We start from the raw sequence: 22,391 nt of genomic DNA, 5'->3' as shown, positions 1-22,391 counted from the left end.
AAAAAACAAAAATCTAAATATAAGTAATCCTTCTAAATACTATGACACTAATTTTTGGGAAAGACCAGCATATTGAAAAGCAATATGCATTGCTGCAAGCTTAACTGCAACCATTATTGCCTGCTTCACGTGTTTAATCACAGGTATACCCCAACATTATCGTAGAATCTTTGTTCTTATTTTCTTTTTCTCTCACTTTTCTTTTAAATATGCACATAAAACTGAATATTTATCTTAAACACTCTTGGGAAGGAAAGTTTGTCCCATTGAAGGACACTGTCCCCAATTATTCAATTGTCCAATTGTGAAAGATGGTCCCCTTGGTTCTGTTCAGGCATCCTATCTTGACAACTGACCGCTCATCCAACATGGTCCATATTTCAGAAGTCTGAACTTCCTGCTTCAGGGAAACATTTAATGTGGGAACAAAAAAATGTAATCCTTCAAGGGCACTACAAATATCTGAATGGGCATCAATTGTAATTAGAATCAACTTTCCACCAAAGTCCCTAGGCACCACAGAGTGTTAACCTGCATGGTGAAGACTGCGTCTTGCATCACTGCTGCGTCAGCCGTTGCAGCTCATGATTAAAAAAGAACCTGCAACCTTCAAGATACATATATCAGAACCTCATTCTCTGGTGTTATAGTTACTTGGAAGAGAACAGAATATCATCGCTGTGTCAAGAAAATCAAAGTGCAGAAAGTATGACCTATAAAAGTCCAATACAGACATCCACACAGTTTTATATCAAAGAATACCGGTCTGTTTCCTGGTTAAGATCAGATGGATGTACTGTCTTAAAGTATGTATCCAAACTGTTCTCACACATTTAATATTTTTTTTATTTAGATTTTTATTCCGCTTTTTGCACTATTTTTTTTCAGCACTTCAAAGTGGATTACATTCAGGTACTGTAGGTATTTCCCTAACCCCAGAGGGCTTACATTCTAACGGGCAGATACAGTACAGTGCGCCCTGCCATTGGACGTGCGTTTTCGACGTGCTAGCGTTACCCATTATTCAGTAAGGGGCCGAAAACATGTGTCCAACCCCCCGAACCAAATAGCGCCCGCAGCATGCAAATGCATGTTGATGGCCCTATTAGGTATTCCTGTGCGATTCAGAAAACAAAATGTGCAGCTAAGCCACACATTTTGCTTTCAGAAATTAGCGCCTACCCAAAGGTAGGCGCTAATTTCTTTGGGCACCGGGAAAGTGCACAGAAAAGCAGTAAAAGCTGCTTTTCTGTGCACCCTCCGACTTAATATCATGGCGATATTGAGTTGGAGGTCCCGAAAGTTTCCAAAAGTTTAAAAAAAAAAAAAAAAATTGAAGTCGGCCCGTGGCTGTCAGGTCGAAAACCGCACGCTCAGTTTTGCCAGCGTCCAGTTTCCGAGCCCGTGGCTGTCAGCGGGCTCGAGAACCGACGCCAGCAAAATTGAGCGTCAGCTGTCAAATCCGCTGACAGCCGCCGCTCTGGTCCAAAAGGAGGCGCCAGGGACGCGCTAGTGTCCTTAGCGCCTCCTTTTGCCTGTTTTACCGCCGGGCCTCATTTGAATAGAGAATCGCACGCACAGGAGAGGGGCCTGTGCTTGCGCCGGGACGCCCACTCTCCCGCGGACTTTACTGTATCGGCCCGTAAGTTTGTACCTGAGGCAATGGAGGGTAAAGTGACTTGCCCAAGGTCACAAGGAGCAGCAGTATCTTTGTTTTCCCCCCCTGTGCTGGAACAGGCACATGATCAATGATGACTGAACGCAATTGATTAAAACTATGAGCATATTCAATTGTTGTGATGCACCAGTCTGTGTCTTAGTCCCTGAGCAGGAATCCCTGGTTAAAACCATAGGAGAAGTGCAAGATTAGGTAGAAGTAAAAGAAAAGTGAAAATAGTTGTGCAGGGGTCTACATATCCCAGAGTGCCTCTGCCCAGTCCCTTGGGCAAGAGGCCAGCACACCTGGTTCAGGACTGGGTGGAGGGATTAACACCTCTCAGAAGACTCGGGGTATAAGAGGCCCCTGGAGCAGTAAAGCAAGGAATGAGGGCTGAGAGACCACTGCTGGGAAAACACAGCCAGGGGAACAGCTGAGGCACTCTCACCATGAAAGGAGACACAGATGAAGAGGATCCCGAGATAGGATTTTCCATACCGTAGGACTTTTAAGTTAAGTGATGGTTTTCTTTTGCCAGACTGCCTAAGAAGGACACTGCCATAAATTGAAAATGAAAGGAAAGGTTTTGTAGAAGTGTATGAGAGGAACAAGGCAGAAGCTAGTGAAGCTATAACCTGCCTGGAGTTGGGGTTTGCTTGTTGTGCTAAGTCCTGCCCAAGTTGGGGACTCTAATGTATTCAGCAGTAAAGAGAATGTGGGCAGTGGTAGCAGCAAACAAACTGATCTTATAAGTAAATAGAGACTCTGTGAAATGCCCAGGATTAAACCTCTCCACAGCTTATAAACTGTGGTAGGGGAAATACATAGGAATAGTGTTTTGTTTGAATTAAAAAGCTGTGTTTGTGAGATGCCCAGAAGTAAAAGACTAGGCTTAATTAGTATCTGTGAGAGCTGTACAGGGGCAGATCATCCCCTCCTAATTAGCAAATAGGAATGTAAAGCCTCAGAGTTTAGGAAACCTCTTCCTAAATCACTAACCTTGCCTGGGGACCTACAGACCATTTGCTTGGAAGTGGTATGCAGCTGAATAGTCCAAGGAGCTGCTACATTTTTTTTTTACATGGGGAGCTCCAGAATTGGGCCCCTCGGTAGGAGACAATGTGTTTGGGCAAGCCGTGCAGGCCGGAGGATGTGAAGTGTGAATAATTGAACCACCTCTGGGGCTGTGGGAAGTCGGGGAAGCGGAATGAAATGAGCCATGTTCAAGAAGCGATTGACTATGACCCAAATGATTGTGCAACCCGTTCGAGAGAGAGGGAGCTCCACAACAAAGCCCGGGCCCTGCTTAATAAAGCAAAGTGTTGAAATGTACCGAAATGTTAACTGCTTTGTTTGAACCCAAGAATTTTGCCTGTGATTTGTTATGGAAGAATTATAATGCTGCTGGGGGCAGTGAGGCTGAGATTTGCCTGAAGAGAGATGGCACCAGGGAAGTTTATTAATAGAAGTAACTAAAGGAATGCTTCTGCTTCATGCACTACTTGTTCTTTTGGGATATTAAGAGACAGGTCTGATTTTGACAGCCTGAATGTGTCATTGAGCAGGTGAACTTAAAGGAATGCTACAGCGAATCCCAGAGGGAGGAAAGGGTCAGCAGTGATATCACAAAGCACTCTGCCCAGGGCCGTGAAAGTACGGGGACCTAGGAGAAGTAAATTGGAATTTAGGGCACAGTTTGCCTGATTTACAGATTAGCCGGCACCCCAGCACAGGACAGCTAAAACACTAAACCCACTGGACTTGTAGGCCCCAAGGCTCCCGCCTTGCTACATCAATACAGGGTTTTCCAATGGGCGCTGTGTTTTTCAGGATTACCAAACAACTGCGATGTTCCTTGAGATGTGTCTTCTTCAGTGGGACAGCTTTTCCTTTCCAAGACTGTTTAAGTATTGAGTTTTATGTGCATATTTAAAAGGAAAAAAAGAACCTAAAGATTCTGTGATAATGTTGGGCTAGACCTGTGATTAAACACTTGAGGCAGGCAATGATGGTTGCAGTTAAGCTTGCAGCAATGCACATTGCCTTATAATATGTTGGTCTTGCCCAAACATTTAATTTTGTGTTAATTAGGGTCATATAGTATTTAGGAGGATTATTTATATTTATAATATTTAGCATAGGACATTTTGTTAAACCAGATTTTGTTCAGCTTTTTGTGGTGAATCCAAATTACCTTTATCATTTGTCTCATCGGTAATCCCAAAATCAAAGTTCCATACAAGTAGATCAGAGTTGCAAATGGCAGGGGGGGCAATATTCAGAATTTTTTTTACCTGGTAAAGGCAGTTTGAATATTGTCCCTGCCCACCACTGTGTGAGGGTAAACGTATGTGTACTTTTCCCTGCACAGTAACATGGGATTGCATTCTCTAGCCACACACATTGCATAGGCAATGTGTGTGCTTCAGCTAGAGCATGCAATCCCGGTACAAAAGTGGCCACTTCGTGTGCTACGCCCACACTTTCAAAGGGAAACTCCATAGAGAGTTTCTCTTTTTGAAAACTGGCTTGCTGGCCTGCGGACACAAAGCAAAAAAGCCTGTAAGCTGCCTGTGGGATTTCGGAATTGCCCTTGCCTTTTCTTTCATATTTCTGAGTTTGATAAACCTTTAAAAAAAATGGAGGATAGTGGTAAACAGTTTAACCTTTTGCTAAATCTTTTTTTCTTGATTACCCACATAACTATGTGAAACCAAAGGCCAGATGGTTTTCCGTTTAGAAATATAATGCAGCAGAAAATCATAGAGCTCCATTGTACCATCCCTCATGTTTCTACTTCACCAACAATAGCAGCTCGCAGCTTTCTTATATTAAAAATAAAATCCAGTTTTCTTCAGAACCAGTGTAACTACTAGAGTGCTGCACATATGATATATGATAAAAATGAATAAATCACAGCTTGGGATGCATGAACTCTATTCCTTATTGTACCAATATAAAAGATATAGACTGATCATATATCAGAGGGCGTTAGAATCCAGCCTGCCTGTTGGATGTGGTAATTATGTGATATAATACAGACACTATCTGAAGTGAGGGGGTATGATCTCAGTTACTTGTTGTAATGATATAGGCTGTATTATAAGTTGGAGGTGGGGATGCTGTAATGAGATGGGTTGATGTAGGCTGAATCATACCTGGGGGTGTTATGATACAGAGTTCTTTCTTAACCCTTGGGAGCCCGAACACTTCTCACAGTTTCACAGAATGCTCTGTTTGTCGGTGATGGAGTCGTGTAACAACAACCAGGCCGACAAATGTTTTATTTGATTAGACTTAATCCCAGTACAAATGTCTTCAAGCTGCACATTTTCTTTTATAGTTTTTTTAAATTTTCTCCTACAAAAAAAATCCATAACAGAAGCATGAAATTATAGGTAAAAAAAAAACCAAACCACCTTGTTTTTGTACTTTTAATGGAACAAGAGCAATAGGAATTTTGTTTGACTTTGATGCCAAGGTTTGTGTATTCACTGACTTTGAAGGGAATGTGTAAAAGTAAAATTGTCTTTCTGGCTTGGCTTATAATTATAGCAATATGCAATAAAGATGGCCAATGTTTAGATCATGACAACTGGGGACTTTATTTTAATTTATTTATTTTTTTGCCTTGATAGTTCTACACATCATGAAATTCCACTTGTTGATCACAATCTAAAACTGAGACCTGTGACAGAAAATATCCGGTTTGGAACAACCTTTGGGGGGATGGAAGCGAGGAGAGCGGATTGGAACTTTTATGCAGCAGCTATCTCAATGGGAGGGATTCGGGATGAATGCATACCGGCTTCTGCAGGGCTTCTACTGTTTCACTGCTAGGATGGTTATACAAGGCAGAGAGCGAGGCCTCGCTGGGAAAACCTCCATGGAAGGCCCATGCACACGGTGCTGGCCATTCCCTCTCTCATAAATAGCAGCGAGTTAAACCTGAGCAGGTTCCAGTGGGGCTGAAAGCTCAGGTGAGGGAGCAGTCAAATTGGGCTAGAAAAAATATGGACCCTAGCTGTTTAGGGATTGTAAGAGTCCACTAGAACTTTGCGATCAAGAAAAATAACCCAGATGACAAAAATTAAAAAAAAATTAAACCAGCATCTTTCATTTTTATTCGGATTGTTCACCTCCCCCCCCCCCCCCCCCCCCACATATCATGATCATCACAATACAAAAATTGTTTCTCTCTCCTATTTAATTTTATTTTTTAATCTGGTTTACCAGTTACTTTCTTGGAGATTTTGATGGGCGTGTGGGCGTTCATGTGCACGTGTGGGTCGGCACATGCCCAGAGACGCAGCCATTTTATAACATGCACACACTACGCGCGTATGTTGCACAGGCCTAGGCTGTTTTATATGTGTGGGCACGCTCAGCAGTGTAAAGTCGTGTTTGAACTGTGCAAGTGGGGAAATTTTTATAACAGATGTGTGACCACGCCATGACCAATTTCACCAGTTCACCCACTCTAGGACTAGGCCCTCCATACCCCCCTGGTTCTTTAGCCTGCACCCCCCAGTTGCCCCAAACCCTTTAAAGCCCTCAGGGATGGCTTTTAAAAAATTTTTTTAACTTACACCTCCTCCATAGCAGAAGTAAAACTTAAGCAGCAGTGGATCTGGGCTCAGGACCAAACGTGTAGGTTCTTGCGCGCACATCTCTTGGCCATGCCCCACCCACACCGCGCCCCTTTTTCGTTTGAAGTGAGATATTCGTGTATTGGGAGATGTGCGTGCACGTAGGCAGCTTTTAAAATCAGGTGGACACACTCATGTCCTACATGCGCACATATCTCCTGATTTTAGTGCGCGCCCGGCTGTTAAAATTCACTTTTATGTGTGTTCTCTTTGTAGTCTCATCACTCGTGCATGTACTTACATACGTTTCATACCAAAGACATTGTGGTTTTACATAATGCTTCTTGTGAGCTGAGCTGTGCTTATATTGATGGGATTTTATGCTCTGTGTTATAAAGCCTTGTGGTCACTCAAAGTAATTGACTCTGTTGCTACTAATTTTTTAAGCAGTTTGGTTACTTTTTGTGTTTGGTTACAATATTTCCTGTGATCTGCTTTTTCTGAATATGGAAATACCTCTCAATACAGTTCAGTATTTTTTTAAAAATACAGTATTTGTTTTGTTTACAAACTATTCTCAAAACAGCCTGTAAATGAACTATTTTAATTTGTTTGCTTCATATATGTAGAATGTGTCAATGATGATTATTTGTATGTTTATGGAAAAAAAACACACTGAAGTGTTATATCTTGGTGCCAAGTGAGACCAAAGTAGCTGTAGCCAGTTTTTCTTTCTGATAAACTAAGAACCATCACTAGTCATAATTTTCTATCTAACCAGTAACTCTTTTTAAAAGTATCATTTTTCAGCATTGCCCTCTAAATTCACATTGATAACAGGTCTTCCTTCTTCCAGTGTAGACTATTGGATGTAATGAATTGCCTTTTAAAACTCAATTGTGTTTTTTTTTTTTCTTTTTTTCTTGTAGATTTTAAAACTATGGGAAATGCAGAAAGTCAAAACTTAGAGCGTGCATTTTATGAAAAAGAGCATGCCAGCCTGAGGCGAAAGCACACGTCACGCTCACTTCGCCTTTCGAACAAGAGTGGTCGCCGAACTCGCCGCGCATCATCAGGGAAGGCTCTGCGCAGGAACTCTGAAGTGATCACTAGATCCAGCAGTACTCCAAGCATTCCCCAGTCTTTGGAAGAGAATGGCCTCGAACCCTACTCCCAGGAGGCGAACTTAGAGGATTTTGCAGGCTCGGTTTGGATGGATATGGGTTTGAGACCTGTCTCGTACCACACAGACTCTTCAATGACTCCCAGTGCGGCCAGCAGTACAGTGCTTACGACAGCTTCGGTGCAGAGCATGCAAGATTCAGAAGAAGGCAGATTGTATGGGGACGAAGCCATGTATTTGTCTGAGGGAGATGGCAGACTACATCCATTTGTAACGAGCGGGTCTACCTTCATGGAAGTGGCAAACTTTAAGAAGAAACGCTCAAAGTCTGCAGACATTTGGCGGGAGGACAGCATGGAATTTTCACTTTCTGATTTTAGCCAAGAACATTTAACTAGCACGGAAGATATTTTAGATTTTGCAGAGGAGAAGGAGAGTGAGGGAACAAACAGGACAGAAGCAGATGGCAGTCTCAAGCAGCTGGATACCTGCCAGCGTGCCAGTTCTCTAAGTGACTTGTATATTCAGAGAAGCTCAAATGCAGCAGTGAATGGCGTTCCAACAAATAAATTCATTGGTTATTTTCGGGATTTGGTATCCCACTCACCAGATGTTGCTAAACACAAGGTACTGCCAATGTCCAAGAAGGATACATCTTTTTATAGTAATTATAATACACTTCCCTGTAGGAAATCACACTGCCTTTCAGAAGGTGCCAGTAACCAACAAATTAACCATGGCAGTAGCATGCAAGGCCGAAGAGCAAAAACAAGTCAGGTAAGCAGAAGCATTTCATAGGGATAGCTTTGGTACCCACGATATGGATCATTTTTAGAATTTTTTTTTCTTTATAGAAGATTTCAAAATCATTGACTTGAGGAATCTCAACAAAGTTGTACTCTCACATCTTCCTGTTCAGAGTAAGCTTTTGAGCTTAGCCATTTCCCATGCTTTGATCTGTTCAGCAAGCCAAAAATGCCATGAAGCACACGCTGGGATAACCTTTCACCAAAAATTCAAACACCCACACCTCACCAGTGCACTCTGTCCATCTCTATTTTTTTTTAACTCTTTATTTTAAGACACAACACAAAGCACAGAAATGGGGTATACATCAATAATACTAGAATAAATGAAAGGTTACAATATCATAGAAAAATGATAAATTCTACATTAAAAATAAGAATTAGGGAGTTAGGGAGTATAACTAGAATAATATAATTTAAAATTACATTAAAAAAGTGAACATCCCCCTAACCAATACATACCCCATACTTGCTCATATCCCTCCTGCTTCTCTTTCAGTGTAAAGGAAATCCTTTTCCAGTCTCTCTCTTTTTTTCAAGTATACTAAATCCATTCCTTAAAAGAGAGTCTTTATTCTCTCATAACACTGGTCTACATCAATTTTGCTGACTACAAGATAACATGTGATCTTTATGTATTTTAATGTGCTGAATCCAAAAATCACATCCGTTTCCTCCAGTCACGTCCGGTTTTTCTGCAAAATGCTGACTACTCATAAACTCTTATAGCAGTAACGTAACATTATTATTTAGATATGCTGAATACACAAAAAGATAATTAATGCGCAAAAAGACATGCTGAATACGCAATCGGTAAAACCAATAGGAAGACTGCTTATTAAACTATTTAAAACTGCTGACGTTGACATTTTATGGCTATATAAGTAGCGTGAAAACAGACAGCAGCATTCAGTTGTTCAAGAGGCTTAGAAGTCACAGCAAATTTAACTCTTAAATCTGTTTTTGTTGAATATGTCATCCAACACTCGAATAGTTCGTGGACGGTGCTAGTATGATCCTGATATATTCTGTTACATTTGTGGTTGTTTTACAACACCCAAACAAAAGACAAATATATCTGACTTTGTATGAAAAGCTTATCATGCATGTTTCAGGGTTAAACTGGGTGACCAAGACAAACCTTGGACACCACATAAAGTGTGCAGGACATGTGTTTGAAAACCTGAGACAGTGGACTAAAGGTCAGAGAAAAAGTTCAGCTTCGGAGTTCCAATGGTGTGGCGAGAGCCCCAAAACCATGTTGATAACTCTAACAATGCTCCCTAACAATTAAAATTTACACAACTATTGCTCTCTTGGTTAGACGATAGACTCGTTTTTTGCATAAAACAAATATATTACCTGCTATCGCTTCTTCAGAACTTATTACCCTTGATATTTGACTTTATAATCTTTAATCAAACATTTCTCATTTGTGAAAAAATTTGACGTACTGCATACTTTTTGAGTTCATATTTTAAATCAGCACCTTTCATTTGGGTTAAATCAAAAATAATTAGGTCAGCAGAAAACATTTTTTCAAATGTAGACCAGTGTAATTGTCTTCTTTCAGCCTTTCTCCTTTTCCTTCTCCTGGTCCTCTCCATCAATCGTTCCCAACTCTACCTTGGCTTCTCCTGATCCACTTTTTTGATCTGTATTTCCATGTACTACCACTCGCCTCTTGATTGCCCTTTTCTTCCTCTTATTCATACCTCTCCTCTTGTTTTGGTCTTTGGACTTTTCCATCATCTTTCTGAGAGCTTGCTGTCTGACCTGCCTCATCTTCTCTCTCTGGAGAAATGGTTAGAACAGAGGACTAAAGAAGCCAGGGTTCAAATCCTGCTTCTCCCACCAACCCTCCTTGTAACCTAAGCAATTTACTTTATCCTTCATTGCCTCAGGTGCTAACTTTTATTTATTTCATTGACTTACACTTGATTACCAACTTACCCTTTCCAAAGAAGTGAGGTACAATATAATTTACAAAATAATTTAAAATTAAAAAATTAGCAAAACCTCAGGTGCAGCAGATAAAACTGTTTTAACTTGAAAATTTCTGGTCAAAAAGACAAACTTTTAACCTTTTACTTAGATTGTAAACTCTCTGGGTCAGGAACTTACCTAATATACCTAAATTGCATTTTTTTTATTTGATATTTATTTATTTACAATCTTGTGTATGCTACCTATACAAATATTTTGTTAGATCTAAGCGGTTCACAATAAAAGGAACAGAATGGTAGACATGAGAATTGAAAAGATAAAATAATTATCTAAAAAGTTATAAAAGAAGAAAAACTCATATTGCTCAGAGTTTACTAAACGCAGAGGAACATAAATGTATTTTAAGAGAGGTTTTCTTTTAAACTCTTTTGAATTTGATATTAATCTGAGGGAGTCGGGAAGTGAGTTTCATAAAGTGGGGCCTGCCACTGAGAAGGCACATTTTCTTCTTAGATCCAGCCTAGCAGTCTTAATCGTAGGAACTTGTAGTAAGCATTTATTAATTGAACGTAAGTGACGTGACGGTTGGTATAGTCTTCATGAGGATCAAAGTCACACTGTGGATGGATTGTAAATTATGTTGTGAATTAGTATCAGGACTTTGTATTGAGTACATTGGCGAATCGGGAGCCAATGGAGAGTTTGAAGTACTGAGGGTAATGTGATCTCTACGAGATGAATTAGTAATAAGACGAGCAAAAGTATTTTAGACTAGTTGAAGTGGACGCAGAGCAATATCTGGGAGACCAAGATAAACAGTAGTCAAGGCCTCTCAATATATGAGAGCTTGTAGGACCGTGTGGAAATCAAAGGGGTATAGTAAAGGTTTTAATCTTTTTAACTGCTGAATTTTGTAGATGATTTTTTCACTACTGCAGAAATATTTGTGGACATTGATAAGTTGGAATCCAAGATGACTCCTAAATTACGGGCACAATTAGCAATGGAAATGATACAGTTTTGAAAGATAAATTCAGTCAGGGGACAACAAATAGAGTGGGGAATAGTGGATAGATAAATCATTTCGGTTTTTGCAGTGTTTAATTTCAGGCGGTTATGGGATAGCCATGCGTTTGTGGATTTGAGGTATAGGTTTATTAAAGAGAGTGTGTTTGGTCATGATTAGGTGTAAGGACTGAACTGAATGTCATCAGCATAAATCTTGAAATTTATTCCTAAGCCGGCTAGCAAGTGACAGAGAGGAAGCAGATAGATGTTAAATAAGGTAGCAGATAGGGAAAAACCTTGAGGGACACCCAAGTTAGTGCAATACCAATAGAATAAGATTCCCCAAGATTGACTTTTTGAGGACGATTAGACAGAAAAGATTTAAACCTATGTGTTGAAGATTGGAAAAGAGAATGTCGTGATTTAAAGTGTCAAAGGCGGCAGAAATATCAAGAAATACTAGAATATAATCTATATTAGAATCAAAACCACGAATAATAGTTACAGGATGAAAGAAGAAGAGATTCTGTGCTGTGTTCTTTACGGAAACCATGTTGCTTTGGGTGAAGCAAATTGTTGTCATCTATGTAATCAGTGAGTTGGTGAAGTACAAAGGATTTGGTTATCTTTGCTAGGGTGGGAAGAGAGGCTATTAGTAATATCTAGTGGATACATTGTTTTCTTTTTGGGAATTGGTAGAGCCAATATTTGTTTTAACATGATTGGAAACAATCCAGTGTTAAATGATAAATTTACTAATTGAGCTAAAGCATATGAAATATGTTCCTTTATGTCCGTTAATAGTTATCCAGGACATGGATTGAAGGGACTATTGAAGGCTTTTGATTTTGAAAGGATGTGGATCTATAGTAGTGAAGTCAGACCAGGAACACGTGGCTGGGGGAAGATTAGTATGCGGAATTGGTAAATGAATAAATTCAGCAGAAATTTTGCTTATTTTGTCCTTGAAATGTTGTGCAATACTATCACAGAAATCCTTGATAATGTAATCAGATGATTCGGAGTGTGTTGTAATAAGATATTTTATGATGTTTAATAGTATGAGGATTGCCATTAGCAGCCTGTATTTTGTGAGCGTAGAGGGACTTTTTCATACGGCCGACTTTTTTGGCACTTCAGAGCAGATTATTCTAGGTATTTCCTTCCCTGGGACCAGAGGGATCACAATCTAAGGAGGTACCAGTAATTTTAAAAGGAGTTCATGTGTAAATGTAAGATACTATCTTAGCAATTTAAAAAAAACAAAAACATTTACGCACATAAAGCTCACTTACATGTGAATATTCTGTGGCAGTTCAATGGCATGTATTGTAACAATTTTCAAAAAGCCCACTTACATAGATAAAGTGCATTTTTATACGTGTAAAACCCAATTTTAAGCATGTAAAATGCTTTCTAAAATCAGGCCCTAAATTTTTACCTGCGCCAATGGAGGGCGAAGTGACTTGCCCAAGGTCCCAAGAAGTGACAGTGGGATTTGAACCCTGGCTTCTCCTCCGCTCCTGCATTGTAGTTTACTTTGAGCATGGGCTCGGAAAGATGAATAATAAAAATCCAAATTAGATCTCATGATCTGGCTTCAAGTTATCTTCCACACTACTGTAGCCAAAATGAGTAATGCTTTTACTGCCTGGTATAGAGTAGCAGAGGTTTGTGGCTTTTGGGCAGCTCTTGTTTTTCTTTATGGTCATTACCCGGTCAGCTCTCTTTACAGAGCATGAGCTGAGAGCCAGTAGTTAAATATAGCACCGACTTGTAAATAAAGAAAAAGATAAAGTGTTATTTTTGGAAGCGAGACACTGGTTTATCATAAAGGGTGTCATTTTTGAAGCCATTTATGTAACTAAAACCTGGTTTTATGCGCATAAACGGTTTAACTAAAATAGGCTGGGGCCAAAGGTAGTCCAGGCAAATCTTCTGTCTTGTGCCCCCATTGCCCCCCCCCTCCCTTTTACTTTTTGGTAGCAGCTCCAGCACAATGCCCAGTGCCTTAATTACATTGGTTCTGGCCCAGCATCCCCCTCTCTTTGCCCACTCTCCACCACCCATAGTGCCCAGAATCCTCCCTCTCTGCCCAAATCTCTCTTCTGCCCTCCCCCACAGCATTCTCTTCTTTCTCAACTCCATGTTTAGTATGCCAGCATCACCCCAATCTCTTTGCCCTCTTTCTACAGTAATAATATCCTCTCTCTCCGCCCCACCCTCATTCACCCTGCACCCTCTTCTTTCCACCCTGCCAACTGCTCAGCACTTTCTCTCACCACCCCATATGCTCAGCACATACACTCTCTTGCCACCCCCACCACCCATCCAATATCCTATCTCTTTGTCTCCCTGCCCTTCACGCTTATAAGCATTTATTTCTTTCTCCCTTTCTAATGCGGCAGCTCCAGGCCGCCTCCTGGATTCTTCAGCCATTGGTGGGATGGACAGTACCAGCAGCGTTGCCATTGGGCCTATTCCTCCTTTTCGGTTGCTATATTAGAGAGGCTCCGCCAGCCGTCCTGGGCCTTGCACTGGTGGGAATTTGCCACCCAAAAAAGCTTGGCACTCTAGTTTACCTAATGAAAATACCAATCCTGGCCTGTGAACGTACATGTGTACTCTTACACAAACCAAGCAGAGACGTGGCAGGGTGCAGAGTAGGCATATGCGCATACTCTTTGATTTAAAAAAATATGCGCTTAAGTATACACGCCTACGTTTCGCCCTCCAAAGCAGAACTGTAGTGAGTGAATATGTGCAGCCAGTTACCCAAGTATATTCAAAGTGAAAGTGGGTATGTTTGCTTTTAAAATACTTGGTAAAGTTTGCATGCGCAATGTACGTGCAGTCTTTACCACTATGCGGGCTGTTTGAAAATTACCCTCAAAAACATTGTCCTGAGGAAACTGTTCTACACAAATAATAGCAGTGGATGACCCAAATGTTGACCTGGAAAACAATGTGACCTTCCACGGTGCTCAGCAACCATTCTTGGTGGCCAGAGCTGTGCACACAAGCAGGCAGATATTGCACTGTCAGATGGGGAAAAAAAAAGCTAACAAGAAATCAAACAGAACAGAACCCTGAGTAATCCTCTGAGTGGCCAATGCTATAAAGTGTGCCCAGCCTAACGCACGGTTTTACTTGCGGTTGGATGCACATTTTGGACACTCTAAACTAGCATCTGATTCAATAAGGGGATTAGCGCATCCAAAACACGCACCCAAACAACTGTGTAGCCAATAGCGCTCATCGTGTGTAAAGCCCATGTAGACGAGGCTGTTAACATGACAAATTTAACTCCAGCCCCAGAGCTGGCGTGAAGTCCAGCTGTGAGATATTTCCAATGTGTAAAAATACAAACCAACCACCGCGTAAAGAAATACCAGGAGGATATGCAGGACTTGGACAGCCCTGGTTCAATAGTTCTGCCATTGAAACATGGTAAGGAGAAACTATTGAAAAGAGAGCCCGTTTTTCATAACATCGCCCGCAAACTAAAACTTGTCAGAGTGACAGGTCTGCCGAGCGAGCATTGGCGCGCGCCCCGCATTCACATCCTGGGCTCCGTGGCAGCTGCGGGCTCCTGGGAGGACTGAGGGCTGCATCTTCTGTAGGCGGGTTTGAAGTGTGAATTTCTGTACGCTGTTGCAATTGTGGGCACACTGCCACGTCTCCTGGACGCCCGATGCAGTTGAGTGCTAGAGACGCACAACTCTTCCCTAGCGTGTCCTTGGTAACGTGGCAGCTCATTTAAATGTTGCATCGGATGTCCAGGAGAAATGGCCATTTTTTTATGCGTGTCTTATTGCATTGACTTGGTGAAGTTGTTCAAATGCCGGTTTGTGACCTACATGATAAAGTCCTTTTGTACCTGTCAGCCACCACTCCTAGGTAATAATGTATGTCTGCTCTCTTACCTGCGGCAGTGTCAGGTTTGGAACAGATTAAGAAACTTATGTTGATAGTCATTCATTGGTTACAGTTGTAACCACCTTACTGGTGGTTAAATGTTACGATCGATGAGTTCTTGTTGTTATGGTATTTTGGGGTTTTAATTTTAAGTTGGTCTGGATTGTAATGGCATTTTAATTAATTTAAAGAAATAGTCTTTAATATTTTTTGTAGTATTGTACTCCGCCTTGGGTGGCAATGTGGCTGGAAAAGCGGTTTAGAAATCTTTTACATAAATAAAAGTAAGTTGTGGTAAAGGAGCACTTTTAAAACCGCTTTTACAAACTCTCTTTCATTCCACTGTTGCAATTCTTTTCTTTCCTGTGCTTATGGACAGGCTCAACTGATGGCCAAATAACGTAAGGTGCGATTTATAAATAATAATTTAGAATCCCTTCCTTCCCCCTAGTGGGATAAGTTTACATTTCACAGTCTGTGGCAGGAGAAGACCTTGGAGTATTACAAGTCAGCATTGACTCTGCAAGGAATTTAAAAGAAGACTTGCAGACCTTTCCAAGAATGTTACTGTGAATGAGCAATGTTATCGCTTACCGTAGGAAGCTGTGATTTTGGAAACAGCATCTGTTTTTAAAAATCAGTTTCTCTCTCTCTCTTTATATACACACCGCCTTGGGCAGCAATGTGGCTGGAAAAGTGGTTTAGAAATGTTTTACATAAATAAAGTAAGCTGTGGTAAAGGAGAGCAAGAGAGATTTTTTTTTTCTTTTCTTAATGTGATGCTGATATGGTGGGCGCAATGGGTGTGAGAAGTCGGTCAAACTGGGCAAAAATCTGCCTCGTCTGAGTGTGATGGGAAATGCATACACTTCCCCAGACCTGCTGGGAAAATTGGATGGATTTTTTTTTGGCAAATCTGGAGGGAAATGTGAACTATGGATTTCTGTGGATACATTTCAGGTTTTGCAGCAAATGTGGCTTTTACATTCAGGCTGACTTGAAGAAATCTGCAGATTTTCTCATGTGTTTGCCCAAATGGCTGCTGAACCTCTTTAAAAGAGATTTGAAGATCCTCTCTGAGAACCTGGCTCCTAATTCCTGCAGTGATATTATAGTGGTTTTTTGCATTAGTAATATCTGTATCCAAGCTTTGGTTCCATGAGCTGATCTAAGTAATGCTGAAGGAGGTCACGTTGAGGTGGTTATACTGAAAGACAATTTTTCCTTCAGCATTTGGGTCAAGGCATATGTGTTGATGAGGTTTTAATGAACAGTAGATCTGGCTGAGACTGTAACTTAAAGCGATCAACCAGGAGACCTCAGTTTGTTTCCTTTATCCACCACACACTCTGTGACCTCTATGCACGTCATTTAATCTTCCTACCCTAACAATTACATTTCGTAACCTAGATTGTATATTCCATGGCTCATAAGCAGCAGTCCTTAGGGGGCCACAGATGGATCTGATTTTCCAGTTGTTCACAGTAAGTGAGATTACCTGTTTATTGGAACAGATAAATGCAAATCTAATTAGTATATTTGATTACCCTGAAATTCAGAGCTGTGTTGACCCTCAAGGGTTAGAATTGGAGGGTCCTGGCATACACGAAAGTCCATATATAAAAATATTACTATTTCTTTCTGCAGCCAGTTTTTATAAGTGTTGGAATGCGTTAAAGTTTTATGGATACTTTAAATACCTAACTTGGATATTTAAAAGTATGAGAGCTTGTGGAACACACTTCAGATTTGTGTGGCATAACATTGATAGGGTTTGGATTGACTCTGGGCATTCTTCTTTTCTTTATCAGGATGTCGTTAGCACAGGTGAGAGAAGTGAATTTGCTGACAGTGGGATTGAGGGAACTGTTGCAGATGCAGAACTTCTATCCAGATGTCCCAGTGATGCTGCATCCAGCTATTCTCCAATCGGAGGAACATTTTCCACTAGCGACTGTGGCAGTAGTGTGGGAGATTCTCTTCACCAGGGAGTGTATGAGAACTTTAGGCGGGAGCTGGAAATGAGCAGTGCCAGTAGAGAGAATTTGGAAGAAGCCAACTGTACACTGAGCGACGAACAAAGCAGCGGTACATTGAGTTCTCCGGGTCAGTCTGACATCCTTCTCACTGCAGCCCAAGGAACGGTACGCAAAGCCGGCACGCTAGCGATCAAAAACTTTTTGGTCCACAAAAAAAATAAAAAAGTAGAGTCGGCAACTCGCAGAAAATGGAAACAGTACTGGGTTTCCTTAAAAGGTAAGTACATCTGTATGATTTCTTTCCTAAAATGTTGATTATCCCTTGTGGGTAATTTAAAGTAAGCACAAAACGTATGATTTATCCATGTATAAATACCATAGTCTATTTTTTTTTTTTTAAAGTTTCTCATGCAGCTTGGTTGAAGTTTGCATGTGCATGGAGAAATAATGAGTTTTGGGGAGTTCTTTGCATTCTCAAATGAACTTTGAATTTGCTAACTTAATTTTTAAAAATCTGACTCTGAAGTTTTCCTGAAAAGCATGAAAAATAGGTAGCATTTCCACTTTATGAGTTTACTCGTGATTAATGTTTAACATGATGTTGGATCAACTCAGTATAGGGCATAGATTTCTATGATATTAGGTTGTTAAATTTTGAAAGCAGGTTTAATAACAATGCAAGATTATTCCCTACCTAGATATCTGGTTTAGATTATATTAGACTGTGCCATGAAGATTTCATCAAGCCCGATGAGCAGAAATAGAAATGGATGCTGTATTGTCTCTGCATGGAAAGCTCATGTAGAAATGATAGGCTCTCGTAGCATGGAGAGCTGAGCTAGGATTAATTTTTAAAATGTCTGAGCTTCAAAAGCAGGTTTATAAATAATTATGGGTCATTCCAGCCTGGACAAAGGAGTGATACCGGATCCTCCTAACATGAAAATAAAGTTTTGATGATATTAGATTGCGTCAGTACAGCGGGCAGGATTAGGAGATGTTGGATTATTCCAGACCATAAAAGATGCACAGAAATGACCAAAGTTTGGCCAGACAAAGAACAGATATATGGAGGATTCTGGATGTGATCCAGCATGGTTGGATTTGTTCATCATTTATAATCAACATATCCCTTGATTTCTCTTTTTAAATTAAGCATCAGTTTGAAAAGGTGTGAAGATGCTGGTATATAGAGAAGGCATGGGGAGTTAAAGAAATGTTTCCATTCATAAGCAAGATGAATTAGCCATGATCTTGGTGATGCCCCTTAGTGGCACCGAACTGAACCTCTCTCTCCTGGCTTATAGAGCTTTTGCAGGATTTTCCGCACAGCCGTTACCTCTGAGATCCCTCAGTCTTTTAGTCCATGCTGGCGCATGGATGGACTCTCTAATTCCCTTCAATATTTTTCTGTACTACTTCATTTTTTTACCTTTCTTCACTGCTTGGGCAGCCTCCCAACAGCACTCTTCAGTGCTCTCTCAATTTATGTTTTCCAAAAAAAAAAAAAGGGAGCAATGGAGAAAATTGAAAAATGGAGTAAAAAAAAGGCAGTAAGCGGCTTTAAAGCCTATCCTTGTGGGCACCTGATGTTGGTGATGGACACTCATGACCGATGCTATTGGTGTTTGGGACCCGACCATGACCAGTCCGGCTGTGCCACCTGCGGCAAAATGTCTCCCTGGGCCCAAAGGAAAAGGGAAGAAAAGATTGAGGAGATCCATAGAGCATGAGGACACAGCAAATTTTACTCCCCAGCTCCAGGCAGTGAAGCTAGTATAGCCTCCTCTACCCAGTCATGCGGTGAGTCGAAAGTTCAGAGCGAGAAGAGTCCAAAAAGGCCAAAGTCGCAGTTGATGTGTCATTCGATGCATGAGGCGTAGGTTTCAAAGCAGACCGCGTCAGGGTCTGTGCTGCTGACACACAGTGAACCAAAGGATCACGGTGCGTCGACTCATATGTCTGTGGCAGTGAAGAAGCCATGACCGATGCATCCTGCGCCAACAATTCAGGTGTCGACTCCTACGAAGCGCTCAGTCTACAGCATCAGGCGCCTCTGCTCCGATGAAGCATGTTCCAAAACTGGCTGACCATAAGCCCCAAAGCCATAAAACTCTTAAGGCCTTCTTCGCCTGGAAGTATCAGAGTGTTACTCCAGATTTCCTTCTGGTGCATTGAGACATTCTTCTGGAGCACAGTGGAGTCGTGCAATTTCACCATCTTCCTTAAAGTATTCATTGAGGCCTAAGACATCCCAGTGAATGACTCCTGCGTCGAGGCAGTCCCCGATGCAGGAGAACAGAGTACTCGAGGCCTGACTCGGACATCTCAGCGGTGGGGCTACCAGTACTGTATAGATGCATATACCCCCTCTGGAGCAGATGTTTCACTATCTGCCATTTATCGATACCTTGCCGATTGGTCACTTGATATCTGAAGGGACCGCAGCCTCTCTGCTCTATTGTTTGTTTGTTTGTTTATTTAAGGACTTTTATATACCGAAGATCATGTACTAGAACATATCGCTTCGGTTTACAGATAACCAGCATTAGAATTACCATATGTATGGTGTACATAGAACAATTAACAGTCAACAGTGTACATTAATAAATAAGGAATACATAACACATAGGGTAATACGAATTAAAACGTTAAAAAATTTGAAATGGTGAACCATAATGCATAGGGTATACCTAGAATATGGCGTGTTATGCAAATAAGAATATTCATATGAAGGTGCGGTATGGGTAGTGTGGTGCTTTATTGGTAGCATGGCAGTTTAAGTGAAGGCTTCGGTAAAGAGCCAGGTCTTCAGTTTCTTCTGACTTCATCAATGTAGCACACATGACTGAATGAACTCAGTCTTATCCCAGAGGAGGACATAGAGCTCCCTTCACTGACAAGGAGAATCCAATCATCCATGGAACAGCTGATAGATCTGGTTAAGTCCTTTGCAGCTTTTATGCCACCCTTGCTGGCACTGCCTCTGCCGACTACGTATCCTCTTCTGCTAACCCAACTGATCATGCCAGGGGCTCCTTCCCTCTCACCTCAAGGGGACTCGTAGGATGGCGCATATTCATCTCTGGGAAGACCCAACCCGATCTATCTGACGACATCTCCTCCAACTTTGCTGGCCTCCTCACAATCCCGCTCTCCTTTACCGGCATTTTTGGGAGGCCACTCCCCGGGGGAGTCCCCAAGTAGTTCTAAGGGGATCTTTTCGGATCCATTTCCAGTTCCATCAGCTCATACCTCTCCATTTGAGAACTGAACTGGTGGCCCTACCCACACACACACACACACTACTGGATTACATCCAAAAGAGAATGTGGGAAACTCCCATCTCATTTGTGCCAACGACGAGAAAGCTGGACCTGAAATTTTGGGTGCAGAAGTTACAGGGGCCATGGGGTGGAACAGCTCCTACATCAGTCTGTGGTGGAATCTAAACTCAAGAAAGCCAAAAAGATGAGGCTGCATTCGAACGTGCCACCTGGAAAAGATCACCATCTCTTGGATACCTTTGGAAAGAAGGTCTTTTGGGGCTCTGTTTGGGGGCCCACATAATATATCACGAATTCTACATGGTTCAGTATGTTCAAAACTGTATATGGGCCCTTAAGCCATACATCAGAGACTATTCAGGAGTGCCGATCACTCCATTGCCTCTTCTGGACCTGGAGAAAGAGGTACGACAACTATTACGAGCCGACAGTGAATGAATGGCTGCGAGCGAGATCCATCCACGACTATGTGCACGAGAAGTTGGCAGATCTCCCGTGCACGTGGGATAACCTAATCGAGGAAAAGCTTAGGGAGACCGTATCTCAACTAAAAGAACATGTAACAATTCAATCCCTTTCCTCGGAACATGCTGGCACTCCGTGTTGCCCCTACTACAACTTTAAGTGAGCTTATTAGTCTCGAAGGCCATAACAACCATTCCAGCAATATCGCTTGCCACCCTCAGCTTCCAAGCAGAGGACAACCATGTGAGTGTCGGATGCAGAAGATGCCTCTGCAGTCACAGGCAAAACCCACTCCGTTTTTAGTGAAGCCGATACTGAGGAATCTCAGTCCAGTGGGCAGCAAAATAGCACATTATTTGACAGCTTGGCATATAATAACAGATCAGTGTTTTCTCTTTATTGTGCAGTAGGGATATCATCTGAATTTCTCACAACTTCCCCCTCTGATATTCATGTTGACCAGTCATACAGACCAGTTGCTGCAGATGGAGGTCCAGAAGCTCTTGGAGCACTGGGCGATAGAACGAGTCCTTCCAGATCAGTCAACCCAGTGTTTTACTCTGATATTTTCTCATTCCTTAAAAATTGGCGGGGTATCCACCTGATCCTGGACCTTTGTAATCTTGAATACATTTCTGCAATGAAAGAAATTCAGAAGGAACTCCTTGGACACTATTTTGCCATTCATTCAGAAGGGAGACTGGCTGTGCTCCCTGGATGTCCAGGATGCATATGTGCAGATTCTCATTCATACATCCTATTGGAATTACCTCCAATTCCAGGTGAATAGAACGCACTACCAATACAGGATGCTTCCCTTCAGCCTTTCTGCTGCACCATGCGTCTTCGCTTCGCTAAGTGTCTAGTGGTGGCAGTGGCACAACTTCGCCGACAAAGAATCCAGGTTTTCCTTACCTGGACTATTGGCTAATATCTGCTCCTACCAGAGAGGAAGCCCAAAATCGCTACTGAACACTATTGAGCTTCTTCAGAATCTTGGAATCTTAATTTTGAAAAGTCATACCTGACTCCCACTCAGTCTCTACAGTTCATAGGGGCACATCTGGACATCCTAACTGCCAGAGCAAGCTTGCCAAAGGAAAGGCTTGAAAGTCTGCACTACCATGTGAACCGACTCCTCCATCAGCAAATTGTGACAGCTCGCCAATTGCTTGTTGCGTGGGACACATGACGACTGAGATATATGTGGTACTGTTCATGCATCTGCACGTGATGCCTGCAATTTGGTGTCAGGGTACAATGGGATCAGTGACAGCAATGCTTACACACCCAGTTCTCACGCCAGAAATGAAGGAAGACCTGGCATGGTAGCTCCACTCGAGGCCCATCAGGGAAGGCACTCCACTGGCTCCTGTCCGTATCGCATTATACTCATCTTGGATGCTTCCAGTGTTGGATGGGGAATGCATGTGCTCTCTGTGAAAATGCAGGAGACCTGGACACTTGCAGAAAGATTGCTCCACATCAATCTACTGGAGTTGTGTGCTATAAAGAACATTCTGCGGGCCTTTATCCATTTGCTAGAGGGACATAATGTTCTCCTAGGGCAAGAAGGATGGTAGTCCTCACATGTGGATGACCTCATCCAATG

The 22,391-nt window shown here is 41.7% G+C and overlaps 1 protein-coding gene across 10 annotated transcripts in view; it reads left to right on the top strand.

The window, feature by feature from the left end:
- The window catches only part of TIAM1 (T cell lymphoma invasion and metastasis 1), a 357,042-nt gene that overhangs the window by 108,355 nt on the left and 226,296 nt on the right, over positions 1-22,391 (top strand). For 9 of the 10 annotated variants that reach the window (XM_029603612.1, XM_029603607.1, XM_029603606.1 and 6 more), the window contains 2 exons: positions 7,176-8,146; positions 16,860-17,304. In XM_029603612.1, the coding sequence (XP_029459472.1) occupies positions 7,187-8,146; positions 16,860-17,304 (1,405 nt within the window). In that variant the 5' untranslated portion in view covers positions 7,176-7,186. The remainder of the gene's footprint in view (positions 1-7,175; positions 8,147-16,859; positions 17,305-22,391) is intronic. The other variant, XM_029603615.1, reaches the window with a different exon arrangement.

Source organism: Rhinatrema bivittatum, chromosome 5 (genome assembly GCF_901001135.1).
Source record: "Rhinatrema bivittatum chromosome 5, aRhiBiv1.1, whole genome shotgun sequence".
Classification (NCBI taxonomy): Eukaryota; Metazoa; Chordata; class Amphibia; order Gymnophiona; family Rhinatrematidae; genus Rhinatrema; species Rhinatrema bivittatum.
The sequence above is the reverse complement of the archived record's forward strand: the minus strand, read 5'-3'. Positions and strand labels throughout refer to the sequence as shown.